Source organism: Danio rerio, chromosome 21 (genome assembly GCF_049306965.1).
Source record: "Danio rerio strain Tuebingen ecotype United States chromosome 21, GRCz12tu, whole genome shotgun sequence".
Taxonomy (NCBI): domain Eukaryota; kingdom Metazoa; phylum Chordata; class Actinopteri; order Cypriniformes; family Danionidae; genus Danio; species Danio rerio.
Window position 1 is genome coordinate 22,236,629 of NC_133196.1, and position 18,887 is coordinate 22,255,515.

General features: G+C 37.0%; 1 protein-coding gene and 1 pseudogene across 2 annotated transcripts; both read left to right on the forward strand.

Moving 5' to 3' along the window:
• Positions 1 to 331: 331 nt before the first annotated feature.
• LOC141379851 (succinyl-CoA:3-ketoacid coenzyme A transferase 1, mitochondrial-like) lies at positions 332 to 7,215 on the forward strand. Of its 2 annotated transcripts, XM_073935298.1 has the most exons (5): positions 332 to 366; positions 4,772 to 4,909; positions 5,047 to 5,196; positions 5,286 to 5,392; positions 7,108 to 7,215. In XM_073935298.1, the coding sequence occupies exons 2-4, from the start codon at positions 4,826 to 4,828 to the stop codon at positions 5,358 to 5,360; spliced, it is 309 nt and encodes a 102-aa protein (XP_073791399.1). In that variant the 5' UTR covers positions 332 to 366; positions 4,772 to 4,825; the 3' UTR covers positions 5,361 to 5,392; positions 7,108 to 7,215. The 2 variants fall into 2 exon arrangements, with proteins under 2 accessions (XP_073791399.1, XP_073791398.1); XM_073935297.1 differs by lacking the exon at positions 332 to 366 and having other exon boundaries at positions 4,517 to 4,909.
• On the forward strand, positions 6,974 to 12,764 carry LOC141380036 (succinyl-CoA:3-ketoacid coenzyme A transferase 1, mitochondrial-like; annotated as a pseudogene).
• Positions 12,765 to 18,887: the final 6,123 nt, after the last annotated feature.

The following is an 18,887-nucleotide window of genomic DNA, read 5'->3' on the forward strand; positions in this document are numbered from 1 at the left end:
TTTTTTTTTTGTTCTGATCAGATATCCATCCGATCGCTCAAACCACTTCAGAAGGTCATCTGGGATGCGTTTCAGATGAAACTGGACAGGTCTAATCATAACCTGGAATGAGCTTAAGTGAGAATTGGTGTCTGTACTGCAGTTCGTTGGCCTATGCTAAAGCACGTAGTTCAATAGGCCTAGATGTCGACTAAATGAGCAGTCAGTCTTGTTGAGGCTAGCCTACTCCTAATTGAGTGGAGGAACTATGACGTCAATTTGTATGCAAAAACCCGGAAAAGAGTTAGAATTTTAGCAGTTCCGGTTCCTTCGTCCCAAAGTCAATGGGTTTTCTCGATGGGGTTTCAGTAAAATCGCTTAAATAAGGTTCGTGGCAAACACAAACTCAAAATACTTTCACGTTTTGTTCTACGACACAAAACACATCACTTACAGCACACTCTTGACTTTTTTAATGGGTTATGCTTCTTTAAAAAGACGCTTGCTATCAAGTTGCTAAATGGGACTACAGGCGGCGTCGGAGACATTATACGTCATCGAGCTGATCTGGTCTGGAGCGCAGCTCGCTCGTGTTGGGCATTTGGATTAGTCTGATATTTAGGTGTTTTCATGAATAGTATTATATAGTTTGTAGTATTATTCTAATTGGGAATTCAGATTGTGTGTAGATAATTCCTTCACTTGTAAAGGCTGACGAGACAGATTCATTTGCTAATCATTTATGCTAATTAAACAATATTATGAAGATAACGTCACTGCCTACTAGTGCAGCCGGTCTCTCTCCTGCTCTCAGTAATGCAAACGTATGAATAAACGTGTAGAACTACATGCATGTAGGTCAGTAAATGGTGAGTGCATTTTCATTTTTAGGGTGAACTATCTCTTTAGGGACTCAATACTTTGGTTGCCAAATCCAATAAAACAAGGTCTAATGGACCTTGTGCCATGCTAAGCAAGCGTCTCTCTCTTTATAGACGTCCGACCGTTTAAGCACTCTTTGGTTGTCAAAAATAAAAAGACACAAATAAATTGTAGTGATGAGACCCTCTATTTAGGATATAAATTTGCCATACATATAATATTTTTAGGTGACGCAGTAGGTAGTGCCGTTGCCTCACAGCAGGAAGGTCACTGGTTCGAGCCTCAGCTGGGTCAGCTACCGTTTCTGTGTGGAGTTTGCATGTTCTCCCTGCATTCGCGTGGGTTTTCCTCCGGGTGCTCCGGTTTCCCCCACAAGTCCAAAGACATGCGGTACAGGTGAATTGGGTGGGCTAAGTTTTCCGTAGTGTATGAGTGTGACTGAGTGTGTGTGTGTGGATGTTTCCCAGAGATGGGTTGCGGCCGGAAGGTCATCCGCTGCGTAAAAATTGTGCTGGATAAGTTGGCAGGTTAATTCCACGGTGGCGTGTAATAATAAAGGGACCAAGCCGAAAAGAAAATGAAGGAATAATATTTTTTAGATGCTTGAACTGTTATTGTCACCCTGAATGACCTTTTAGGGGATGTTTGGTGTCTTTTATTTAATTAGTTGTTTTGATGAGTGAAAACCTCCCCTTCAGTGTGTCTTTATGCCATGAACTATGTACTTTTTCAAAGGTCAAAAAGATACTTTCTAGAACAACATTGGCTTATTTTTTTGAGCCCCTCCAAATCATGCTAACAAAAAATGCTGAAAATACCACAATAAGTTCTACTTTACTACTGACCATATTTAAATGCCACAGTTTGACTTCTGACAGATCGGAGCTTTAGTGTGACATCAGTTAAAGCTGCACTAGGTGATCTGCCAAAATGCTAACTGGTTAGCATAATATTTCAAATACAATCCCTCCCCTGCTGTCCAAAGCCACGCCTCCTGAAATCACCAACGCGCACATTAAAGATGACGGACCCACTAAATCAGGGGTTTTCAAACCTTTTCAGCTGAGGGCCCCTTTGTGTAGGGCGAATTCTTTTGGGGACCTCCCAAAAATAAAAATGACGCCACCCCCTCAAATTAACAACTGTACTTAATTTTTTTTTTATTGTATTATTCAATACATTTATATTATTATATATTATTCAATAAATTTATATTATTCATTATCTGGATTAATTTTTGTAAGATGTTAGTAGAGTTGACATGGTTTTAGTGCTTCAATCTATTGATCAAATCTTGATGCGCAGTACTCATTGTGGTTTGCTCTCACTGAATTATTCCATCAAGCCATATTTGGTGTACAAGTTGTCACGTTTACACAGTTTTTATGCCATTTTTATGCTTTTTTTCAGCCTATGCACAGCTAGACTTCTGTATTTACCCTTACAGCTGAGAGTCTAAATGTATCTAAAGATTTAAAGCTTTAAAGTTTTAAAGAGTTTTGTCATTCATCAGCCTGTTAACAGTTAACTGTACTGTTGTAACTAGCAATACTACAATAGAGGCTGTAGTGGTTCAGTGTGTTTTGTTTATTTTTATTCCTTTTTTTTGTGCACATCATAATTTACACAGGTCGACAATCCTGACTTACACTGATAAAAAATAATTTCCTAAATGCAATCTAGAATTGGGTATTCAAGTTCAAAGAGCCACAAGTTTTACTTTGCATAATTTTAGAAGCTTTGCTGACTTTAAAATGTTCATACCAGTTTGTTCTATTAATAATAATACTGAACATTACATTTAAATTAGTTACACAAACAAATATGGGAAAAAGTGGAACAAAATGCATTTATATTCAGAGTATTAAAATTTGATCAGATATGTTGAGCTCCATTAGATACAGAGCACTAATACATTTTAATATTTAATAATTATTAGCCCTATAACATAACACAAACAGATACATTATAATTTTTAAAGGCTATAGTGCTTTTACTCAGTGTGTATACAATTTAGTTTTTTTAATCATCCAGTTATGAACCATTGTGAGAGGTCCACTGCAGAGCTCATCCAGCTATCATTAGTGTAACAGGAGTGAAACCAAGTGTGCCGCAAGCCTACGTTTGAGTGAGGGTCTCGGCCCCCTGGGGGCTGGCTGCAGTACAAGTCATAAAGCCCGCCTTCTCCGTGTTAATGAAGGAGACTTGAGCCCAAATAAAAAAAAATATTACACTTGCAATAAAATGTCCCGAAAGATAGTTCTGGTCGATTAAGGCACTGATTATTGTGCTGAAATAGGTGCAGATCTTCATTTTTGTAAACAGTTTGTTTTTAGCAGTAATTTAATGCTGGGCGTGTCATCGTGATTGACAGCTGTGATTGACAGTTTCTCAAAGCGCGGCGTCTGAGCTTCGGCAGGAGACTGAAGTAGACTGAAATGTTATTATTCGATTTCTGTGTTATTTTACCATGACAAAATGAGTTCAGCAGTAAACTATAGTTTCTGACATACATGATCCTGGTGGAACACTGTTTATTCGCCAAGTTCAGGGCTTTTTTCGGGCTTTATTAGTTTGCTGATACACGCCTAGCCACCCAGATAGCAAAACACAGTTCCGGCTAGATTCTCGCCTGCCGGAGACTTATCTCTTAGAGCTCAGACTGACTAACGTCTGCTGGACCTACTCCGGATGCCTGGACTCACTACCCAATTCCAGCCCGAGTCAATCGAGCCAGATGCAGCGGCCGAGCGAGCCGGCGCTGCCGCATGCGAGCCGGAATCAGCCCGCGACGCCGCGAGTAAGTTATGCGCTGCGGCCTGGAGCTGGCGCGATTGAATATATAAAACCCTCATATTTGTTAACGTTATTACATCCATTTGTGTTGATATGACAGCAAACGCATGCTGAGAAGTTCGGGGGCGTGGTTGATTTTACATAAAGCGTTTGATTGGAAGCTCGACTCTGCTCATTTTCGCAGCTCCTCCTCTGGCTCCATCAGACAGTCCTTCTGCGCATGTCTGGCTCCAATTTCAGCAGTCTTTTGCGACAGTTTGTGCCCGTCAAGCAGGCGTTTTGCCCTCAAGGCGTTCAATGGGAAAAGAGGCTGTTGCGTCGTCCATATTTTTTACAGTCATTGAGTGAAACTGAGCACTCGCTGATGTGATGACAGCTCCATTCATTGTTATTGCAGCACTTTTTGCTTTACAATTTTAATATGTTTGTTTGCCATGCTGCAAAGAGGACCGTCTGATATTTGTACAATGCAAAGTGTAAAAGCCTGTCGCGCTGTGGACGAGGTGCAATGTTGTGCCGTGTCTTTAAAATGCTATTTGTTCCCTATGAGTGAAGCCTGCGCAGAGAGGCGCGTACTCCGCAGCACCTCGGTTACTTAGGAACGCAAGCCATAAACAGGGTAGTGCTTTCAGCCACCGATAATGTTCTTATTGATCATGTATTTTAACTGAAATATAGTCAGTCAAACCTGAGCATTCATTTAGTTGTTAAGCGTAAAAGAGGTAAGCGTAAGTGAAAGGTAAACGCCGTTAGGTGCGGCAGACAAGCGCCAAAAATCACAGTCAGGAAGCGCCTGGCCAGAAGCGCTTATTCAATAAAAGTCCCCGTCCACGAAGGCGGGCCGCTGCGCTTCTTTTCCTGTGTCACGAAAATGTCAACTGCATTTAAATGACATAAATGCAGAATGAAAAAAGCTTCATTTTTGCAGTACTTTTGAGCTCAAATTATAATAAAAATATATTAACCTTCAGAATGATGCGGGACACAAAATTCATCCATGTGGGCTCATTGATCTAAAATTTCTTTGCGGCCCCCCTAGCGCCATCTGGCGGCCCCCCAGGGGGCCGCGGACCCCAGTTTGAAAACCCCTGATATAGAGTGTTTGTGATTGCAGGGTTGACAACTTTCGCCTGGGCATGCTTCTAAAAAAAGCAAACAGATAAAGCGCATGATATCGTCATATGTTGGGGAAAACGCAGAGTTTGGGAGACAATATCTTTCAGGCGAGCTGGAACTAGAGCTTACACCTCAGGTACTGTAGATCAATTTACTTATCACTGTTTACATGCTCCATGTTTTTTTAGTTTAGGTAATTCTGTAGATTAGAATGTGGATGAAGGATGTACATTACTCCTTACGTAAAGTGTTACTGACCTGTTTGTATGGCAGGGCACATTAGCAGAGAGGATCCGGGCTGGTGGTGCAGGAATCCCAGCGTTTTTTACTCCCACCGGATACGGCACTCTCATCCAGGAGGGCGGCTCGCCCATTAAATACAACAAAGATGGGACCATTGCCATTGCAAGTGAAAGAAGAGAGGTGTGGCAAATCATATTACTGTCTAAAAACATACTGTCTCCGAAAAAAATACATACCTGGCCCTAAATTTTTTTGGTTGTTTGGTCCAGGTTCGAGAGTTTAACGGCAGGCATTATCTCATGGAAAAGGCGATCACTGGTGACTTTGCTTTGGTAAAGGCCTGAAAATTTGATAGAGCAGGAAATCTTATTTTCAGGTAAAACATACGAATCTAATAAAAAAAAAAAAAAAAAAAAAAAATATATATATATATATATATATATATATATATATATATATATATATATATACATATATATATATATACATATATATATATATATATATATATATATATATATATATATATWTATATATATATATATATATATATATATATATATATATATATATATATATATATATATATATATATATATATATATATATTTATATATATATATATATATATTTATATATATATATATATATATATATATATATATATATATATATATATATATATAATTTATGAAACGTTAAAATCATGTCCCTTTCTTGACATTTCTGTAATATTTAGTCTTTTCCGAAGTAGAGTTCTGAAGTAAGCCTACTTACTGTCCACTAGAGGTCAGGCTTCATCTGCTTATCAAATAGTCATTTAGGCATCTCTCCTTCGTGTCTTCCACTTTTTTGGAAAAATGTACTTGACTTTATCGGTGGAAGTGTTGATGTTGCTTCACTTTATTTCAAAAATGAATAGGGTTTTTGTACACTACAAAAATAAACAAAAGCACATATATTATTAGATTATTATATGTTTCTTTAACCAGATAAAAACATTGAGATCAAGATCTAATTTACAAGGGTGACCTAGCCAATAGGTCCGCAACACACGACTTATGAATATTTTTTAATAATAATAATAATAATGATAATAATACATAGAAAATTGATATAATATAAAAATACAGTTTAGTTGTTCAGCTATACCACATTACATAATATAAAAAACATTGAATAATGGACTGTTGTTGTTTGTTAACAAGGATACTATTATTATTTTAGTGTCGCTACTTAAATTTTTATTTTCAGGAAAAGACTTGCTTTGGTATATCTGAATCAAAACTGCCTTCAAAGAAACATAAGGCTATTTGAAGTTTGCTATGTAGGCTGTTTACTCACTCCCACTACTAGTTTAAAATATTTAATGCAACTTTTTTTAAATTCTAGTTTAATAAAAAGGAGAGAGGGTAATGTCCCAAAATATTGGCAGAAGGTTAAAAGGGAGTAAAGTTTTAGTAAAGTGTTAGGATACAACATACCAATGCACCCAGTATTTATTTATTTATTTATTTTTGCTTGTTGGCTTTCCCCCGATCAGTTTAGTAAGTAAAATGGTTGCAGATTTGCAGTTGAAAACAGACATTTTCCAACAGACCTGGGCATTGATCTAACCATATCTTTGAAATGCTGTCAGGGGCTTTGTTGTAGTTTTTGTCATTATTTTGAAGTTTAATTAATTATATATCTACTTTTTGTGTAATGTATTATCTTTTTTTAGCTGTCGCTATTATTTATTTATTATTAAAATTTATATCTATTATTATTTTCTATTTTTTTTTTTGTGAATAAAAATAATCTAAGTAAATGTTATATGTGTATACTACGTTTTTAAAACTTTAATAAAAACACAGTTCAAAAAAGGGAGAGAAAGCGAGGGATAATGTTCTGATTTGAATAAATAGTTCAAGTTAAATACATTAAAAAGAAAACAACCCGCAATTTCAATCAGCCTATGTGTAAAGTCACCATAGGGGAGGTTTGTGACCTTATAGTTTAGTATGAGCTGTGCAACATTTACTGGAATACTGTGTTTAAACTCATCTAAAAAAAACAAAAAAAAAACTGATAATGCTTTTTACCTTGTAGGTCGAAGAGATTGTTGATATTGGAAGTTTTAATGCAGAAGACATTCACATTCCCGGCATCTATGTAGACCGCGTGGTGAAAGGAGCCAGCTATGAAAAAAGAATCGAGGTGAGAAAGACTGAATAACCTGTCTGATCTTCACCGTTGGAAGGGTTTAATGATTTCTGAGCATATTATACATTTTTATATAGATGGGTGATTCCATATTAAGAAATACAAATAAAATCAACACAAACAGGAATACTTTACAGTATCGTACAGAAAATAATCATCTTCAATAATCCAGTGCTTGCCAAATACAAGTTAATTCTTTTTTACCTAATAAAATAATAATAATAAAAAGTTTGTCATTTCTGTCATGTCAACACTGTTATGCTACATTGGTTACAGAGTGTGTGGTTTGACAGTAACAGAATTGACCATTTTAAATGCATTTTAAAAGGCCAAAACTCCACTTGCTAGTATAAATGTTAACAGCCGGTGGCACTAATGGATTCCTCTTTAAACAACTTTTGAACAACCCAATGTGATAGATTGACAAAAGATTTATGGACACATATACAACTGCTCAAAAACAAAAAAAGGAACACTCCAAGTGTTTCCTTTATTTTTTGAGCACATTAGATATTACACATGTAAATACACATTACATTACATTAACACTATTTGTAAACAGTTTCAAATTCAGAAAAAATCATTATTTTAGAGGATTTAAAAATAAAGTAAATGAAATATCGGCCTAAGAAATGTACAATAACATCAACTTTCCTTCCTAATCTGCAATTGCCTCTGGCTATAAAACTAACTGTACTCAAAAAAAAAAAAACTTACATTACTAATGCTTTCCTTCTTAAACTTTGCACTCATTCATTGTTGCTCTTATAGTTGTGTAAATTGCTTCCTTGTCCTCATTTGTAAGTCATTTTTTTGGATAAAAGCGTCTGCTAAATGACTAAATGTAAATATCTGAATACACAGTATATAATGGAAAAATACACCTTTTCTGACAGCAAGAAATTATTTTCAGCTATGTAAGACACTTTTTGCTGAACAAATTAAATTGTTATGGCCTGAAAAATATTGTGATCCACGATGACGAAGAGTAGCACATTAAAATAACTAAAAATGCAACCTTTTGGGGAAAGAAAACCTAAAATGATAATGACTTTTCAAACCAAATGTACATGCAATTTTAGAATTTATAAGATTCAGGAGCACATTTTTTTCAGAAAAGGTTGGTTTAATCAGGCAAGGAGGAGAAGCCTAAAGTGAAGCAGGAGTCAGATATAACCCGGGAGAGAATCATCCGGCGAGCTGCACTGGAGTTTCAGGATGGCATGTATGGTATCCTTCAGTAGGCTGACTACATACTGCATATACTATCACTGTCAATATGGTGGATGAGTGAATAGTGTCTTGTTAACACACACCTTGACAAAGTTCCTAGCTAATCTTGGTATTGGGATCCCTATGCTGGCCAGCAATTACATTAGTCCTGATATCACTGTGCTCTTGCAGAGTGGGTAAATGTATGGCACATTCAATTCCCAATTTATTTTTGCTCATTTAGGGCCCTTATCCAACTGAAAGTGAAGTGGATCCTGATTTAATCAATGCTGGTAGAGTGACATCTTCTATGTTTATCATATTTTATGGTCTGATATATATGTCCTACACATTCTACATAGCTTAATGCATGACACACAGTCAACATTTAATCTGATATCTAATTTAATTGAATTTGCTATTAAGATCTTCATTTAGAAATCAGAAGTTGAATTTTAAATTAGCATAATATGATATATTATAATTAACATAATATAATAGAATGTAACGTAATATAATATCCTAAAATAAATACAAATAATAATATCTTCAAAAATGACTCATATTAATATTGATTTGTTCAATTCTTTTAAAATTTGACTTAAGAACAACGATAATAACATTAAACCATGTGAACATTTTTTCATATCTCTTAATATGTCATTCAGGTAAGGAGACGGTAACAGTTTATCCAGGAGCTGCCTACTTCTCCAGAGATGAATCCTTTGCCATGATCAGAGAGTGTGTTCAAATACATCTATCAAGATTACAGGCCCAACTACTATAATTTAACTTCACCTTTTATGCCTTTTTGTTTAGTGGTCACATTGATCTGACCATGCTGGGAGCAATGCAGGTTTCCAAGTATGGAGATCTGGCCAACTGGATGATCCCAGTATGAGTTTCATGCTTGATTTTGTCTTATCATTCAGTGTGTTTACACTTGCTTAGACTGACATGTAAGTGTTTCTCTAGGGTAAAATGGTGAAGGGGATGGGTGGAGCGATGGACCTGGTGTCTGGTGATGCCACAAAATCAAAGGATTGTGGTCACTATGGAACATTCTGCCAAGGTAAACAGCCTAAATCTGTATTCTCTCACACTTACCAATATAAAAGGATAGTTCACACAGAAATGAAACTTTTCTCATTATTTACTCACTTTCAACTTGTTTCAAACCTGTTTTGAGATTTGGTCTCCTGCTGAACACAAAAGAAGATATTATGAAGAATGTTGAAAACTAATAGCCATTGACTTCCATATATTTTTTCCCACTATGGATGTCAGTGTCTTCCGGCTTCCACTATCCATTTAACAACAACAACAAAAAAACTTAACTCATAAAGACTTGGAATTACTTGAGGGTGATTAAACAGTGAACACCTTTTTGTCACTAAAGTTTGTACTTTATATTTAAAGGGTGGGAAGCATAAAATCTTAGACAAGTGCACACTTCCTCTGACTGGAAAACAGTGTGTTGACCGTATAATCACTGAAAAGGTCAGTAAAACTTCTTTCTTATAAGTTAGACATTTTGTTAGGCTGTTTTTCATAGTAATCACAGACAGTGTGATGTTTCTTGTTTTAGGCGGTGTTTGATGTAGACAAGAGCAAGGGTTTAACTCTCATTGAGATTCTGGAAGGATTGACACCAGATGACATCAGAGCCTGTACCGGGACAGAGTTTGAGGTGAGGCTCACAGGCTCTGTTTATTTTTAAACAGGGCCACTGGTATTAAGATACCAGTTAGAGTGAAAACCATATAAAGTTAGAGTGAAAACCAGATAGAATGTTTTCGATTATCTTGTCACAATTGTATGACACTGAATGTAACTAAATGTAAACAAAAGGCAGTTGAAGATGCAATCAATTGGATCTGGTTGAAAGTGTTCAAAAGGTCACAAAAGACCAGCAACTCTCTGTCTACTGATCTGATTTGTAAAGTTCACGTGAAATCATAATTTACAATGTTTATTTTTCTAGTCTGTGAGTTAATAAAAGTATTTTGTAATCTTAAATGAAAATCTGACCATTTGCTTTCACTGGAATAGCAGTCTTTCTCTGATGTCAGTTTGACAGCTTGGATTAAATATGATTAGCTACACCCTTTCAACCATTAGATTGTTGGGAGCGAAAGGTATGAGGAGGAGTACATAGGCCTTTCACAATAATAAATATTGACTTATCGCACAACACATGACATGACTTCAATAATTTAGGATATGCATTTTCACATTTTGATTTCAGTGCTAATTATTAAACTTTTAAAATGACTAATAAATATTCCTAAAAATGAAATAGTATGTGTTCTTAGGAAGAGTGTACTTGCATTGTAATATTATATTGTCATTCTGCCATTATATAATAAACGACATAAAATGATCTTTAAATGACAGTAATATTGTTTATAACAATATATATTGGTTCACTATATCTTACAACAAAAAATAGATATGGTGACAGGCCAAGGAGTACAAAACAAAACTCAGCCCCCCTACTTAGTTGAACTTGATCATATTTAAATAAAAGTCTGCAGCAACTTTCAATTCACGCATCAGCATGTCCACTGGGTCTAAAAGTCTTACACTTCAAAAACCATATTTTAGGCCTTAAAGTCTTAAAATCACTTAAATATTGTGTTGTAGGTCTTCAATTGTTTTAATCAGCTCTTAAATTTCCCATTTCTATCTAAAGCAACACCTATCCAATCATGAATAATCCATCTTAATAAATATTTGTTTATAGTTACACTTTATAGTTATAGTTATAGTTAGACACTGACCTTTACAGACTGTTGTGACAGCATTTAATTTATTATAGTTTTTAGAACGTGACCATTTTTAAAAGTTATGTTGGGGTAAAAAGTGTATGTGTACAACTAAAGTTACTGTAGCTTGTTTGAATTATTATTTGTAATATATGGTATAAATATCTAAATAAGATTTTCTTTTATTGAAAAAGTACTAATCTTTAACACTGGTCATTCTGGTCATTTTGAAAAGAAAACCTTAGTGTTTAGCTCTGTAAAAGTCTGAAATTGCATTCTTAATGGTCTTTAAAATGTCTTGACTTGGGGAAACCTGCAGAAATCCTGATTGTTTTATTGTTGAAGCACACAGATGGGATTTAAAATTTGCTATAGTTTTAGTTTAAAAGCATAGACAGACGGACGGACGGACGGACGGACGGACGGACGGACGGACGGACAGACAGACAGACAGACAGACAGACAGACAGACAGACAGACAGACAGACAGACAGACAGACAGATAGATAGATAGATAGATCTTTTATGTTCATATGTAAATTGGGCAAGCTTAAATTTTAATAGCTATTAGATAGAAGAGACAGTCAGAATAAAACAGCAGTAAACAGCAATGTTTCCCTGGTTGATGTTTTAAGTCCAGTAAAATGCATTAAAGGTAAAACCAGGGCTACAATTACTAAAGCACAACATGTTTACTAAACTGATGAGGTGTGTTAGAATTTAAAATATCATTTTTCTGAGAATGTGTTAGTCATAACTGTTGAATTACTTCAGTAGGAGCTATGCTGAAGAGGTAAATGTGATTAAAAATGAGTCATCCTGTAAATAAGAGTGTGTGCATTTGAAACCGTGTGTTTCGTAACCCTCTCACATCAGCAAAATGAGTGTTGTGGGGTGCAAAATATCTAAGTCAACATCACATTACGTGTTTCATTTTATACATCTTACATGTAATTTCATTTGGCATTTTACATTCATATAATCCTTCATTTTCATACTGAATCATCATTAGTGGCTGATAAAAGTAAATAATTTCAGCAAACAGAAGACACTCATGATCAGAGCTGATTATATCCTTTTGATCTGTTAAAAGTGAAAAAAACAAACAAATGCTCAATTGGGTGACAATCATGGCAAAACTGCAGATTGCAAGATCCAAGCTGCTAATATTATTGACCTTTTGATATAAGTGCTATGATTTACTAATCAGACTAATTAATGATACAGTTCATAAAAAATATGTTTTACTCAAAAACATAACAGTGTAAATCCATATAGGTGATGGGGAAAGAAATCAAACATTATACATTACACTGTTAAATGTGCTTCTTTCTCACTTTAACTTTTGAAGGTTTGTGTACAGAATATCTGTTAAGTTATTCTGGTGTTTTTCAGGTGTCGCAAAACCTACGACCAATGCAGCAGATATGAGGATTTGTAGCGTTGAGCTTCTGTCAGTCTGCTGAGACACAGCCAGATGGCGACAGAGGACTGGACTGCGCACATTTGAAAAATGTCTTTGCATTTCTTTTCTTTTTTTTTATATCTTTGCATTTCTGAATGTGGCATAAAAACCTAATTATGTCACAGTAATTGAAATAAAGAAAGAGTAATCTTGTACCACATTGCTATAAGAATACAAAGAGAAAGAAATATATTTGTTCTTTGTTACTGTCCCACTAAACAAAATATTGGAAAATACCAGTCAAAATAAAATGCTATTTAAAAAATGCTTTGTGGCCTCTCAATTTCTGAGCATAAACAACCGATGTTTAATAAAAAAGAAGATAAACTATTAAAATAAACAATTAAGGAGAACAGCTTATTTTATTTAGCAATGTATTAAATAGGGCAGCACAGTGGCGCAGTGAGTGGCATTCTCGCCTCACAGCAAGAAGGTCGCTGGTTCGAGCCTCGGCTGGTAAGTTGGCATTTCTGTGTGGAGTTTGCATGTTCTCCACGTGTTTGCTCCGGTTTCGCCCACAAGTCCAATGATATGCTGTATGTGAATTTAAAATAAAATTGTCCATGGTGTATGTGTGTGAATGGAAGTATGTGGGTGTTTCCCAGTGATGGGTTGCAGTTGGAAGGGCATTCGCTGCGTAAAACATATGCTAGATAAGTTGGTGTTTCATTCTGCTGTGGCAACCCCAGATTAATTAAGGAAGTCGAAAAGAAAATGAATGAATGAACGAATATATTAAATAATAAAAAGTAACGATACTATGAGTATTTTAAAATATAATATAACTTATAAGTATTTAATTTTTGCAATCTGTTTACATAATCACGATTATATATAATTAATGAATAAACCATATCTCACTTACATGGCAAGAAATGATTAGACTACAATAAGGTTGTGTTAATTCATTAATGGGTTAATTTACACGAATTAACAATAAACAACACATCTGTTTATTATTACTAAATCTTTCTTAATGATACAGTAGCTTAATCAATTTGTAATGTATTTCTTTAATGTTTACTTACATTAATGTTTACACATACACTAATTTTTGTTAGTGGATTAGATAACATGATCTAAAAATAATAAATAAATAAATAATAAAATAAAAATAAAATAAATAAAAATACTAATTAATACATTAGTTAATATGAACAATGACAAGTGGCTCAGTCAGCACTATACAGTACAATCTTCTAGAAAGCTAAATTATAAAAAAATTAAGTTAGGTTAACATGAAAGTTTATGTTATGAGAACATAAAAAAGGCTAAAAGAATTAAACAAATTAAGTTGGGGCAACTAGAAATATGTTATTATGATAATTTGAAAAAAAATAAGTTGGAGCAACTACAAAACTGATAATCTAAAGAGATATATTAGAATATGAGTGTTGACCATAACAACGATTATCTAATGCTAATATGTGTTTACCATCAGTTAATGTTAACTAATGCAGTTGTTCTCAAACGTTTTTCATCAAGTACCACCTTAGAAAACAATTGTCTCTCCAAGTACCACCAAAATGAGCAGTATTGAAATACAGTGGCGCAGTAGGCCCAGTAAAGCAGCTACAACTCTGCACAGTTAAAAAAACATGGCAGATTACATCAGAAATATAGGCTATATGTCATATATGACATATTATATACATCATTTTTGATAAATTTTGAAATGTGTGTAACGTTAGCATGTACATGACATATTTCATTCCTCCGTGTACCACTAGAAGGAAGCCTGCGTACCACTGGTGGTACACGTACCACAGTTTGAGAACCACTGAACTAATGCATTAACTAACAAATGTTTACATGCATGTTCACATTAACAAAGGATAAGTAATGCTAAAGATGTTTTGCTATTTCTAATTCATGTTAATTAATGAATTAATTAACGTAAAATAATACAACCTTACTGTAAAGTGTTATCCAAGAAACCCATATTAAGTGTGAAATAAAATACATGAAGAATAGAATAAAATGAAGAGACTCGAATTATCAGGTTCTCTGTATTTACTGGATTTATTCAACACGATCTCACAGCAATTCATAAGTTTTTGATTTAGTGGCTAACTTGTATGAATTTGTAGTCTCGTTTGTACAATTTAATATGATTTGCTCATTCCCTAATGATGGTTGAGTTTAGGGGTGTAGGTGCCATGCCTCCCTTTAAAATCGTCTGTTTGGATTTAAGATAACATTTTATCCAAATTTCAAATAAAAATATAAAGCATTTTAATTAATGTTTTTGATGCAAGCACTGTACACAGTAACCTTAAAATAAAGACAAACCAAACATTTTCAATGTCTACTGGATATTGTGTATCTCCAAATGTCAGTTTTTGTTAATTGTCCAAAAACAAAAGCTAATCAGCACTAAATAATGCAGCTGTGCAATTACTATACTTGATAAAGATTTGTTTACTTCTATAACACCACTTGTAATACAGTCATTTGCCTTGTAAGCACAGTCATTTCTTTCACTACTGTATAGGATGTGCTCACTATTGTGTAAACAGCAATCCCACTGATGTCCTGAATTACAGAACAAAGCTATATTATGACACACAAACAGAGCATTCAGTGGATGTTTTGACCCCATGTTAGTCAGTGATTGGTCATCGACTTGAACAACAAACATTGCACAACTCAAAAAAAAAAAAAAAAAACAGAGGTCTATGTGTTCCACATGCATTTAGGACAAACCAGTTTTACCATCCTCATTACAATACAAAATGAACCCCATTTCAAGAGTTCACACTTAGCTGATGATTGATTATAAGCAAGTTTGGCATGCTGTCCCGGGAGAGAGCCCTGAGCTCGAAGGTTCTTGAGCCCTGGGCTCCCTCCCGTTTGGAGGAAGAGAGGGGAGCCTCGAGCTCAGGTAGATCTCGACAACTCCCCTTTTTATAATAGCTAAAGATTAAGATTGAAGGCTATTAAAAGATATGCTGCATTATTAGATTACCTGTATTGAAATTTAGATTTAACGATTAACTTGTTGTACATGTTTTTGGAATGTGGGAGGAAACCGGAGAACCCGGGGAAAACCCACGCAAGCACGGGAAGAACATGCAAACTACACACAGAAACGACCACCGGCCTGTTAAGGAACTAGAACCGGTGACGTTCTTGCTGTGAGGCGACAGTGCTAGTCACTGAGCCACCGTGCTGCCCTATGGAGGGAAAGGTGAAAAGGTAGGGGTGGAAGGGGGGATTCTTCAAATCGAAGATGACTGTAGTGAGAAAACCCTGGCTCTTTATAGTGGTTAGGAATGGCCTGATTGGTGGATCAAGCATGCTAATGCAGGACCAGCCGTGTTCAATCATAATCACGTGCTCCTCTCGAAATTAGTTTATGAATAAACTTCACTTCAAGAGTTCACACTTAGCTGATGATTGATTATAAGCAAGTTTGGCATGCTGTCCCGGGAGAGAGCCCTGAGCTCGAAGGTTCTTGAGCCCTGGGCTCCCTCCCGTTTGGAGGAAGAGAGGGGAGCCTCGAGCTCAGGTAGATCTCGACAACTCCCCAAAATGCTCCGCTCGGGACAGCAGCCGCGTATTTGAAGAACCCCCCAAAAGGCACAGGAGATTAATGCCATATCCGGCTGCTGAAAAGTGATACAGAAATAGCTTGGAGGAGCAACAGAGACTGGTGTGGGTGTAAAAATTAACTGAAAGTGCTTATGTATGACTATGTGTGCTTCCGGGTTCTGTTAATTGTAAGGACCAGCGGGAGAGTGAGTGGGGTAAGTGTAAAGGTTTAAAACATATGTGGTGAGTTTCGTAAAGGTTTAGTATAGTAGTGATGGAAAATAAAGCTGTAAGGTTCTGCGGAGCTGTAGCTGCAGATGAGAAGCGGTTAACTGATTAACCGCTTTGGCAGTCCAATGGGGAGTGTGTCAGTAGTGGTATGGATAAATGGTAGTGTGCGTGAGCTCCGGTGGAGCGACACTGCTGCAGCAGTGGTGCAAGGGGGATGAAGCTCGGCTGAGCGTCTCTGCGACTGCAGAGGTGCGATGGTAGTCAGTACTAAGGGGAAGAATACGCTTCTGCAGCAGCGTTTTAACTGCTTTAGCAGTGCTGGGAGTGACAGAAGTGGTATAAGTGTAATGGAAGTGTGCATGAGCTCCAGCAGAGCGTCACTGCTGCAGCAGTGGTGCAGGGGATGTAAATGATGCTCGGCTGAGCGTCTCTGCTGCTGCAGAGGTGCAATGGAAGTCAGTATTTGTAAGGGAAATACGCCTCCGCAGGGACGTTTAACTGCTTTAGCAGTGCTGGAGAGTGTATCAGTATTGGGTTGCTAAATGAAAGTGTATATGCGCTCGCTGAGCGTCACTGCTGCGGCAGTGATGTGGAGGGGAGTGATGCTCGGCTGAGCGTCTCTGCGACTGCAGAGGTGCGGTGGTAGTCAGTCCTAAGGGGAAGAATACGCTTCTGCAGCAGCGTTTTAACTGCTTTAGCAGTGCTGGGAGTGACAGAAGTGGTATAAGTGTAATGGAAGTGTGCATGAGCTCCAGCAGAGCGTCACTGCTGCAGCAGTGGTGCAGGGGATGTAAATGATGCTCGGCTGAGCGTCTCTGCTGCTGCAGAGGTGCAATGGAAGTCAGTATCTGGAAGGTAAATACGCCTTCGCAGAGACGTTTAACTGCTTTGGCAGTGCTGGAGAGTGTATCAGTAGTGGATTGCTAAGTGGAAGTGTATATGCGCTCGCTAAGCGTCACTGCTGCGACAGTGATGTAGAGGGGAGTGATGCTCGGCTGAGCGTCTCTGCGGCTGCAGAGGTGCGGTGAAAGTCAGTTTCCAAAGGGAAGTGCGCTTTGGAGAGCTGATTAACAGCTGTGTAGCAGATAGGAATCAGGCACAGTAGACCAACTCTGTGGCTGCAGGGGTGCATAGGTATTCAGAGTCTGGTGCATTATATGTGTGAAAGCAATACATGTTCCCGCTAAGCCTTTACAGCTGTATTATAGCAGGGAGTGTGGTGATGGAAAATAAATTGATACTACAATGCAATGTAATTAAGTGGAGCTGCTGTAAAGGTGTGATGGTGGTCAGTATGTAAGCAATACGAGTTCCCGCTAAGCCTTTATGGCTGTATTGTTGCGGGGAGTGTGGTGATGGAGAATAAATTGATACTACAATGCAATGTAATTAAGTGGAGCTGCTGTAAAGGTGTGATGGTGGTCAGTATGTAAGCAATACGAGTTCCCGCTAAGCCTTTATGGCTGTATTGTTGCGGGGAGTGTGGTGATGGAGAATAAATTGATGCTACAATGCAATGTAATTAAGTGGAGCTGCTGTAGAGGTGTAATTGTAGTCAGTATGGAAGCAATACGAGTTCCCGCTACGCCTTTACGGCTGTATTATTGCGGCGGAGTGTGATAATGGTTAAATTTTTTGAAAAGTGTACAAGTGAGCTTTTAAAGAGCTTCACTGCTGTGGCAGTGGGAGCTTGGGGCTACCCCTGTGGGAGTCCGAGCTGCGGAGAATGAGTGCAAGTGAAATTAAAAATTATGAAGAGAAAGAGAAGGGAAGTTTAATAAAATAAAAAGGAAAGTTTAGTAAAAATGAGTCCTATGCAACTAAGACAGAAAGTAGGAAGAACAGACAGAGTCGTGCTGCTTGGAAACTAGGTTGAAGTCTGCAACCGAGAATCAGCTGGGCTTCTCTGAGGAAATATTGGCTGAGGCAAATTGAGGATTTAGAGGTGTTAAAGGACCAATGACAGAGTTTATATCTGTTGTTGGAAGACTATTCAGGCAGGGCGTCACTGCTGCAGCATTGGTGCAGGGGAAAAAAATAATCTCAGCAGAGCTTCTCTGCAGTTACAGAAGTGCAATAAAATCAGTGGTGCAGAGAATTAAGGCTAAACAGCCGTCTCTGCAGTTGCAGCTCAGGCAAAGCTTAACTGTTGCAGCAGTGGTGCAGAGGGAGAATAAGGCTCGGCAAAGCGTCTCTGCAAGAGCAGAGGTGCAGTGGTACTCAGTATTAGAGCCTCACACGGAAATACTAAGTACTATTAGCAGTGATATTTAGAGATGAAAGTGAAAAGGGGGCTCAGCTAGAGCGTCACTGCAGTTGCAGTGATGTTAATGGGGTGTATAGTTAAGTGGAGCACCTAAACAGTCGATATTAGTAAGTTTTGAGTGCTCCCGCAGGGACGTTAAATACTGCCTTTAGTGATATGTAAAGATGAAGGTGAATAAGGCATATGCTAG

Bases quoted from the DNA above. Each gene is read 5' to 3' on its own strand.
- LOC141379851 (XM_073935298.1), top strand. From the start codon at position 4,826: ATGATATCGTCATATGTTGGGGAAAACGCAGAGTTTGGGAGACAATAT. The intron at 4,910-5,046 runs GTACTGTAGATC...TTTGTATGGCAG, and splicing joins AACTAGAGCTTACACCTCAG to GGCACATTAGCAGAGAGGAT. The intron at 5,197-5,285 runs GTGTGGCAAATC...TGTTTGGTCCAG, and splicing joins TTGCAAGTGAAAGAAGAGAG to GTTCGAGAGTTTAACGGCAG.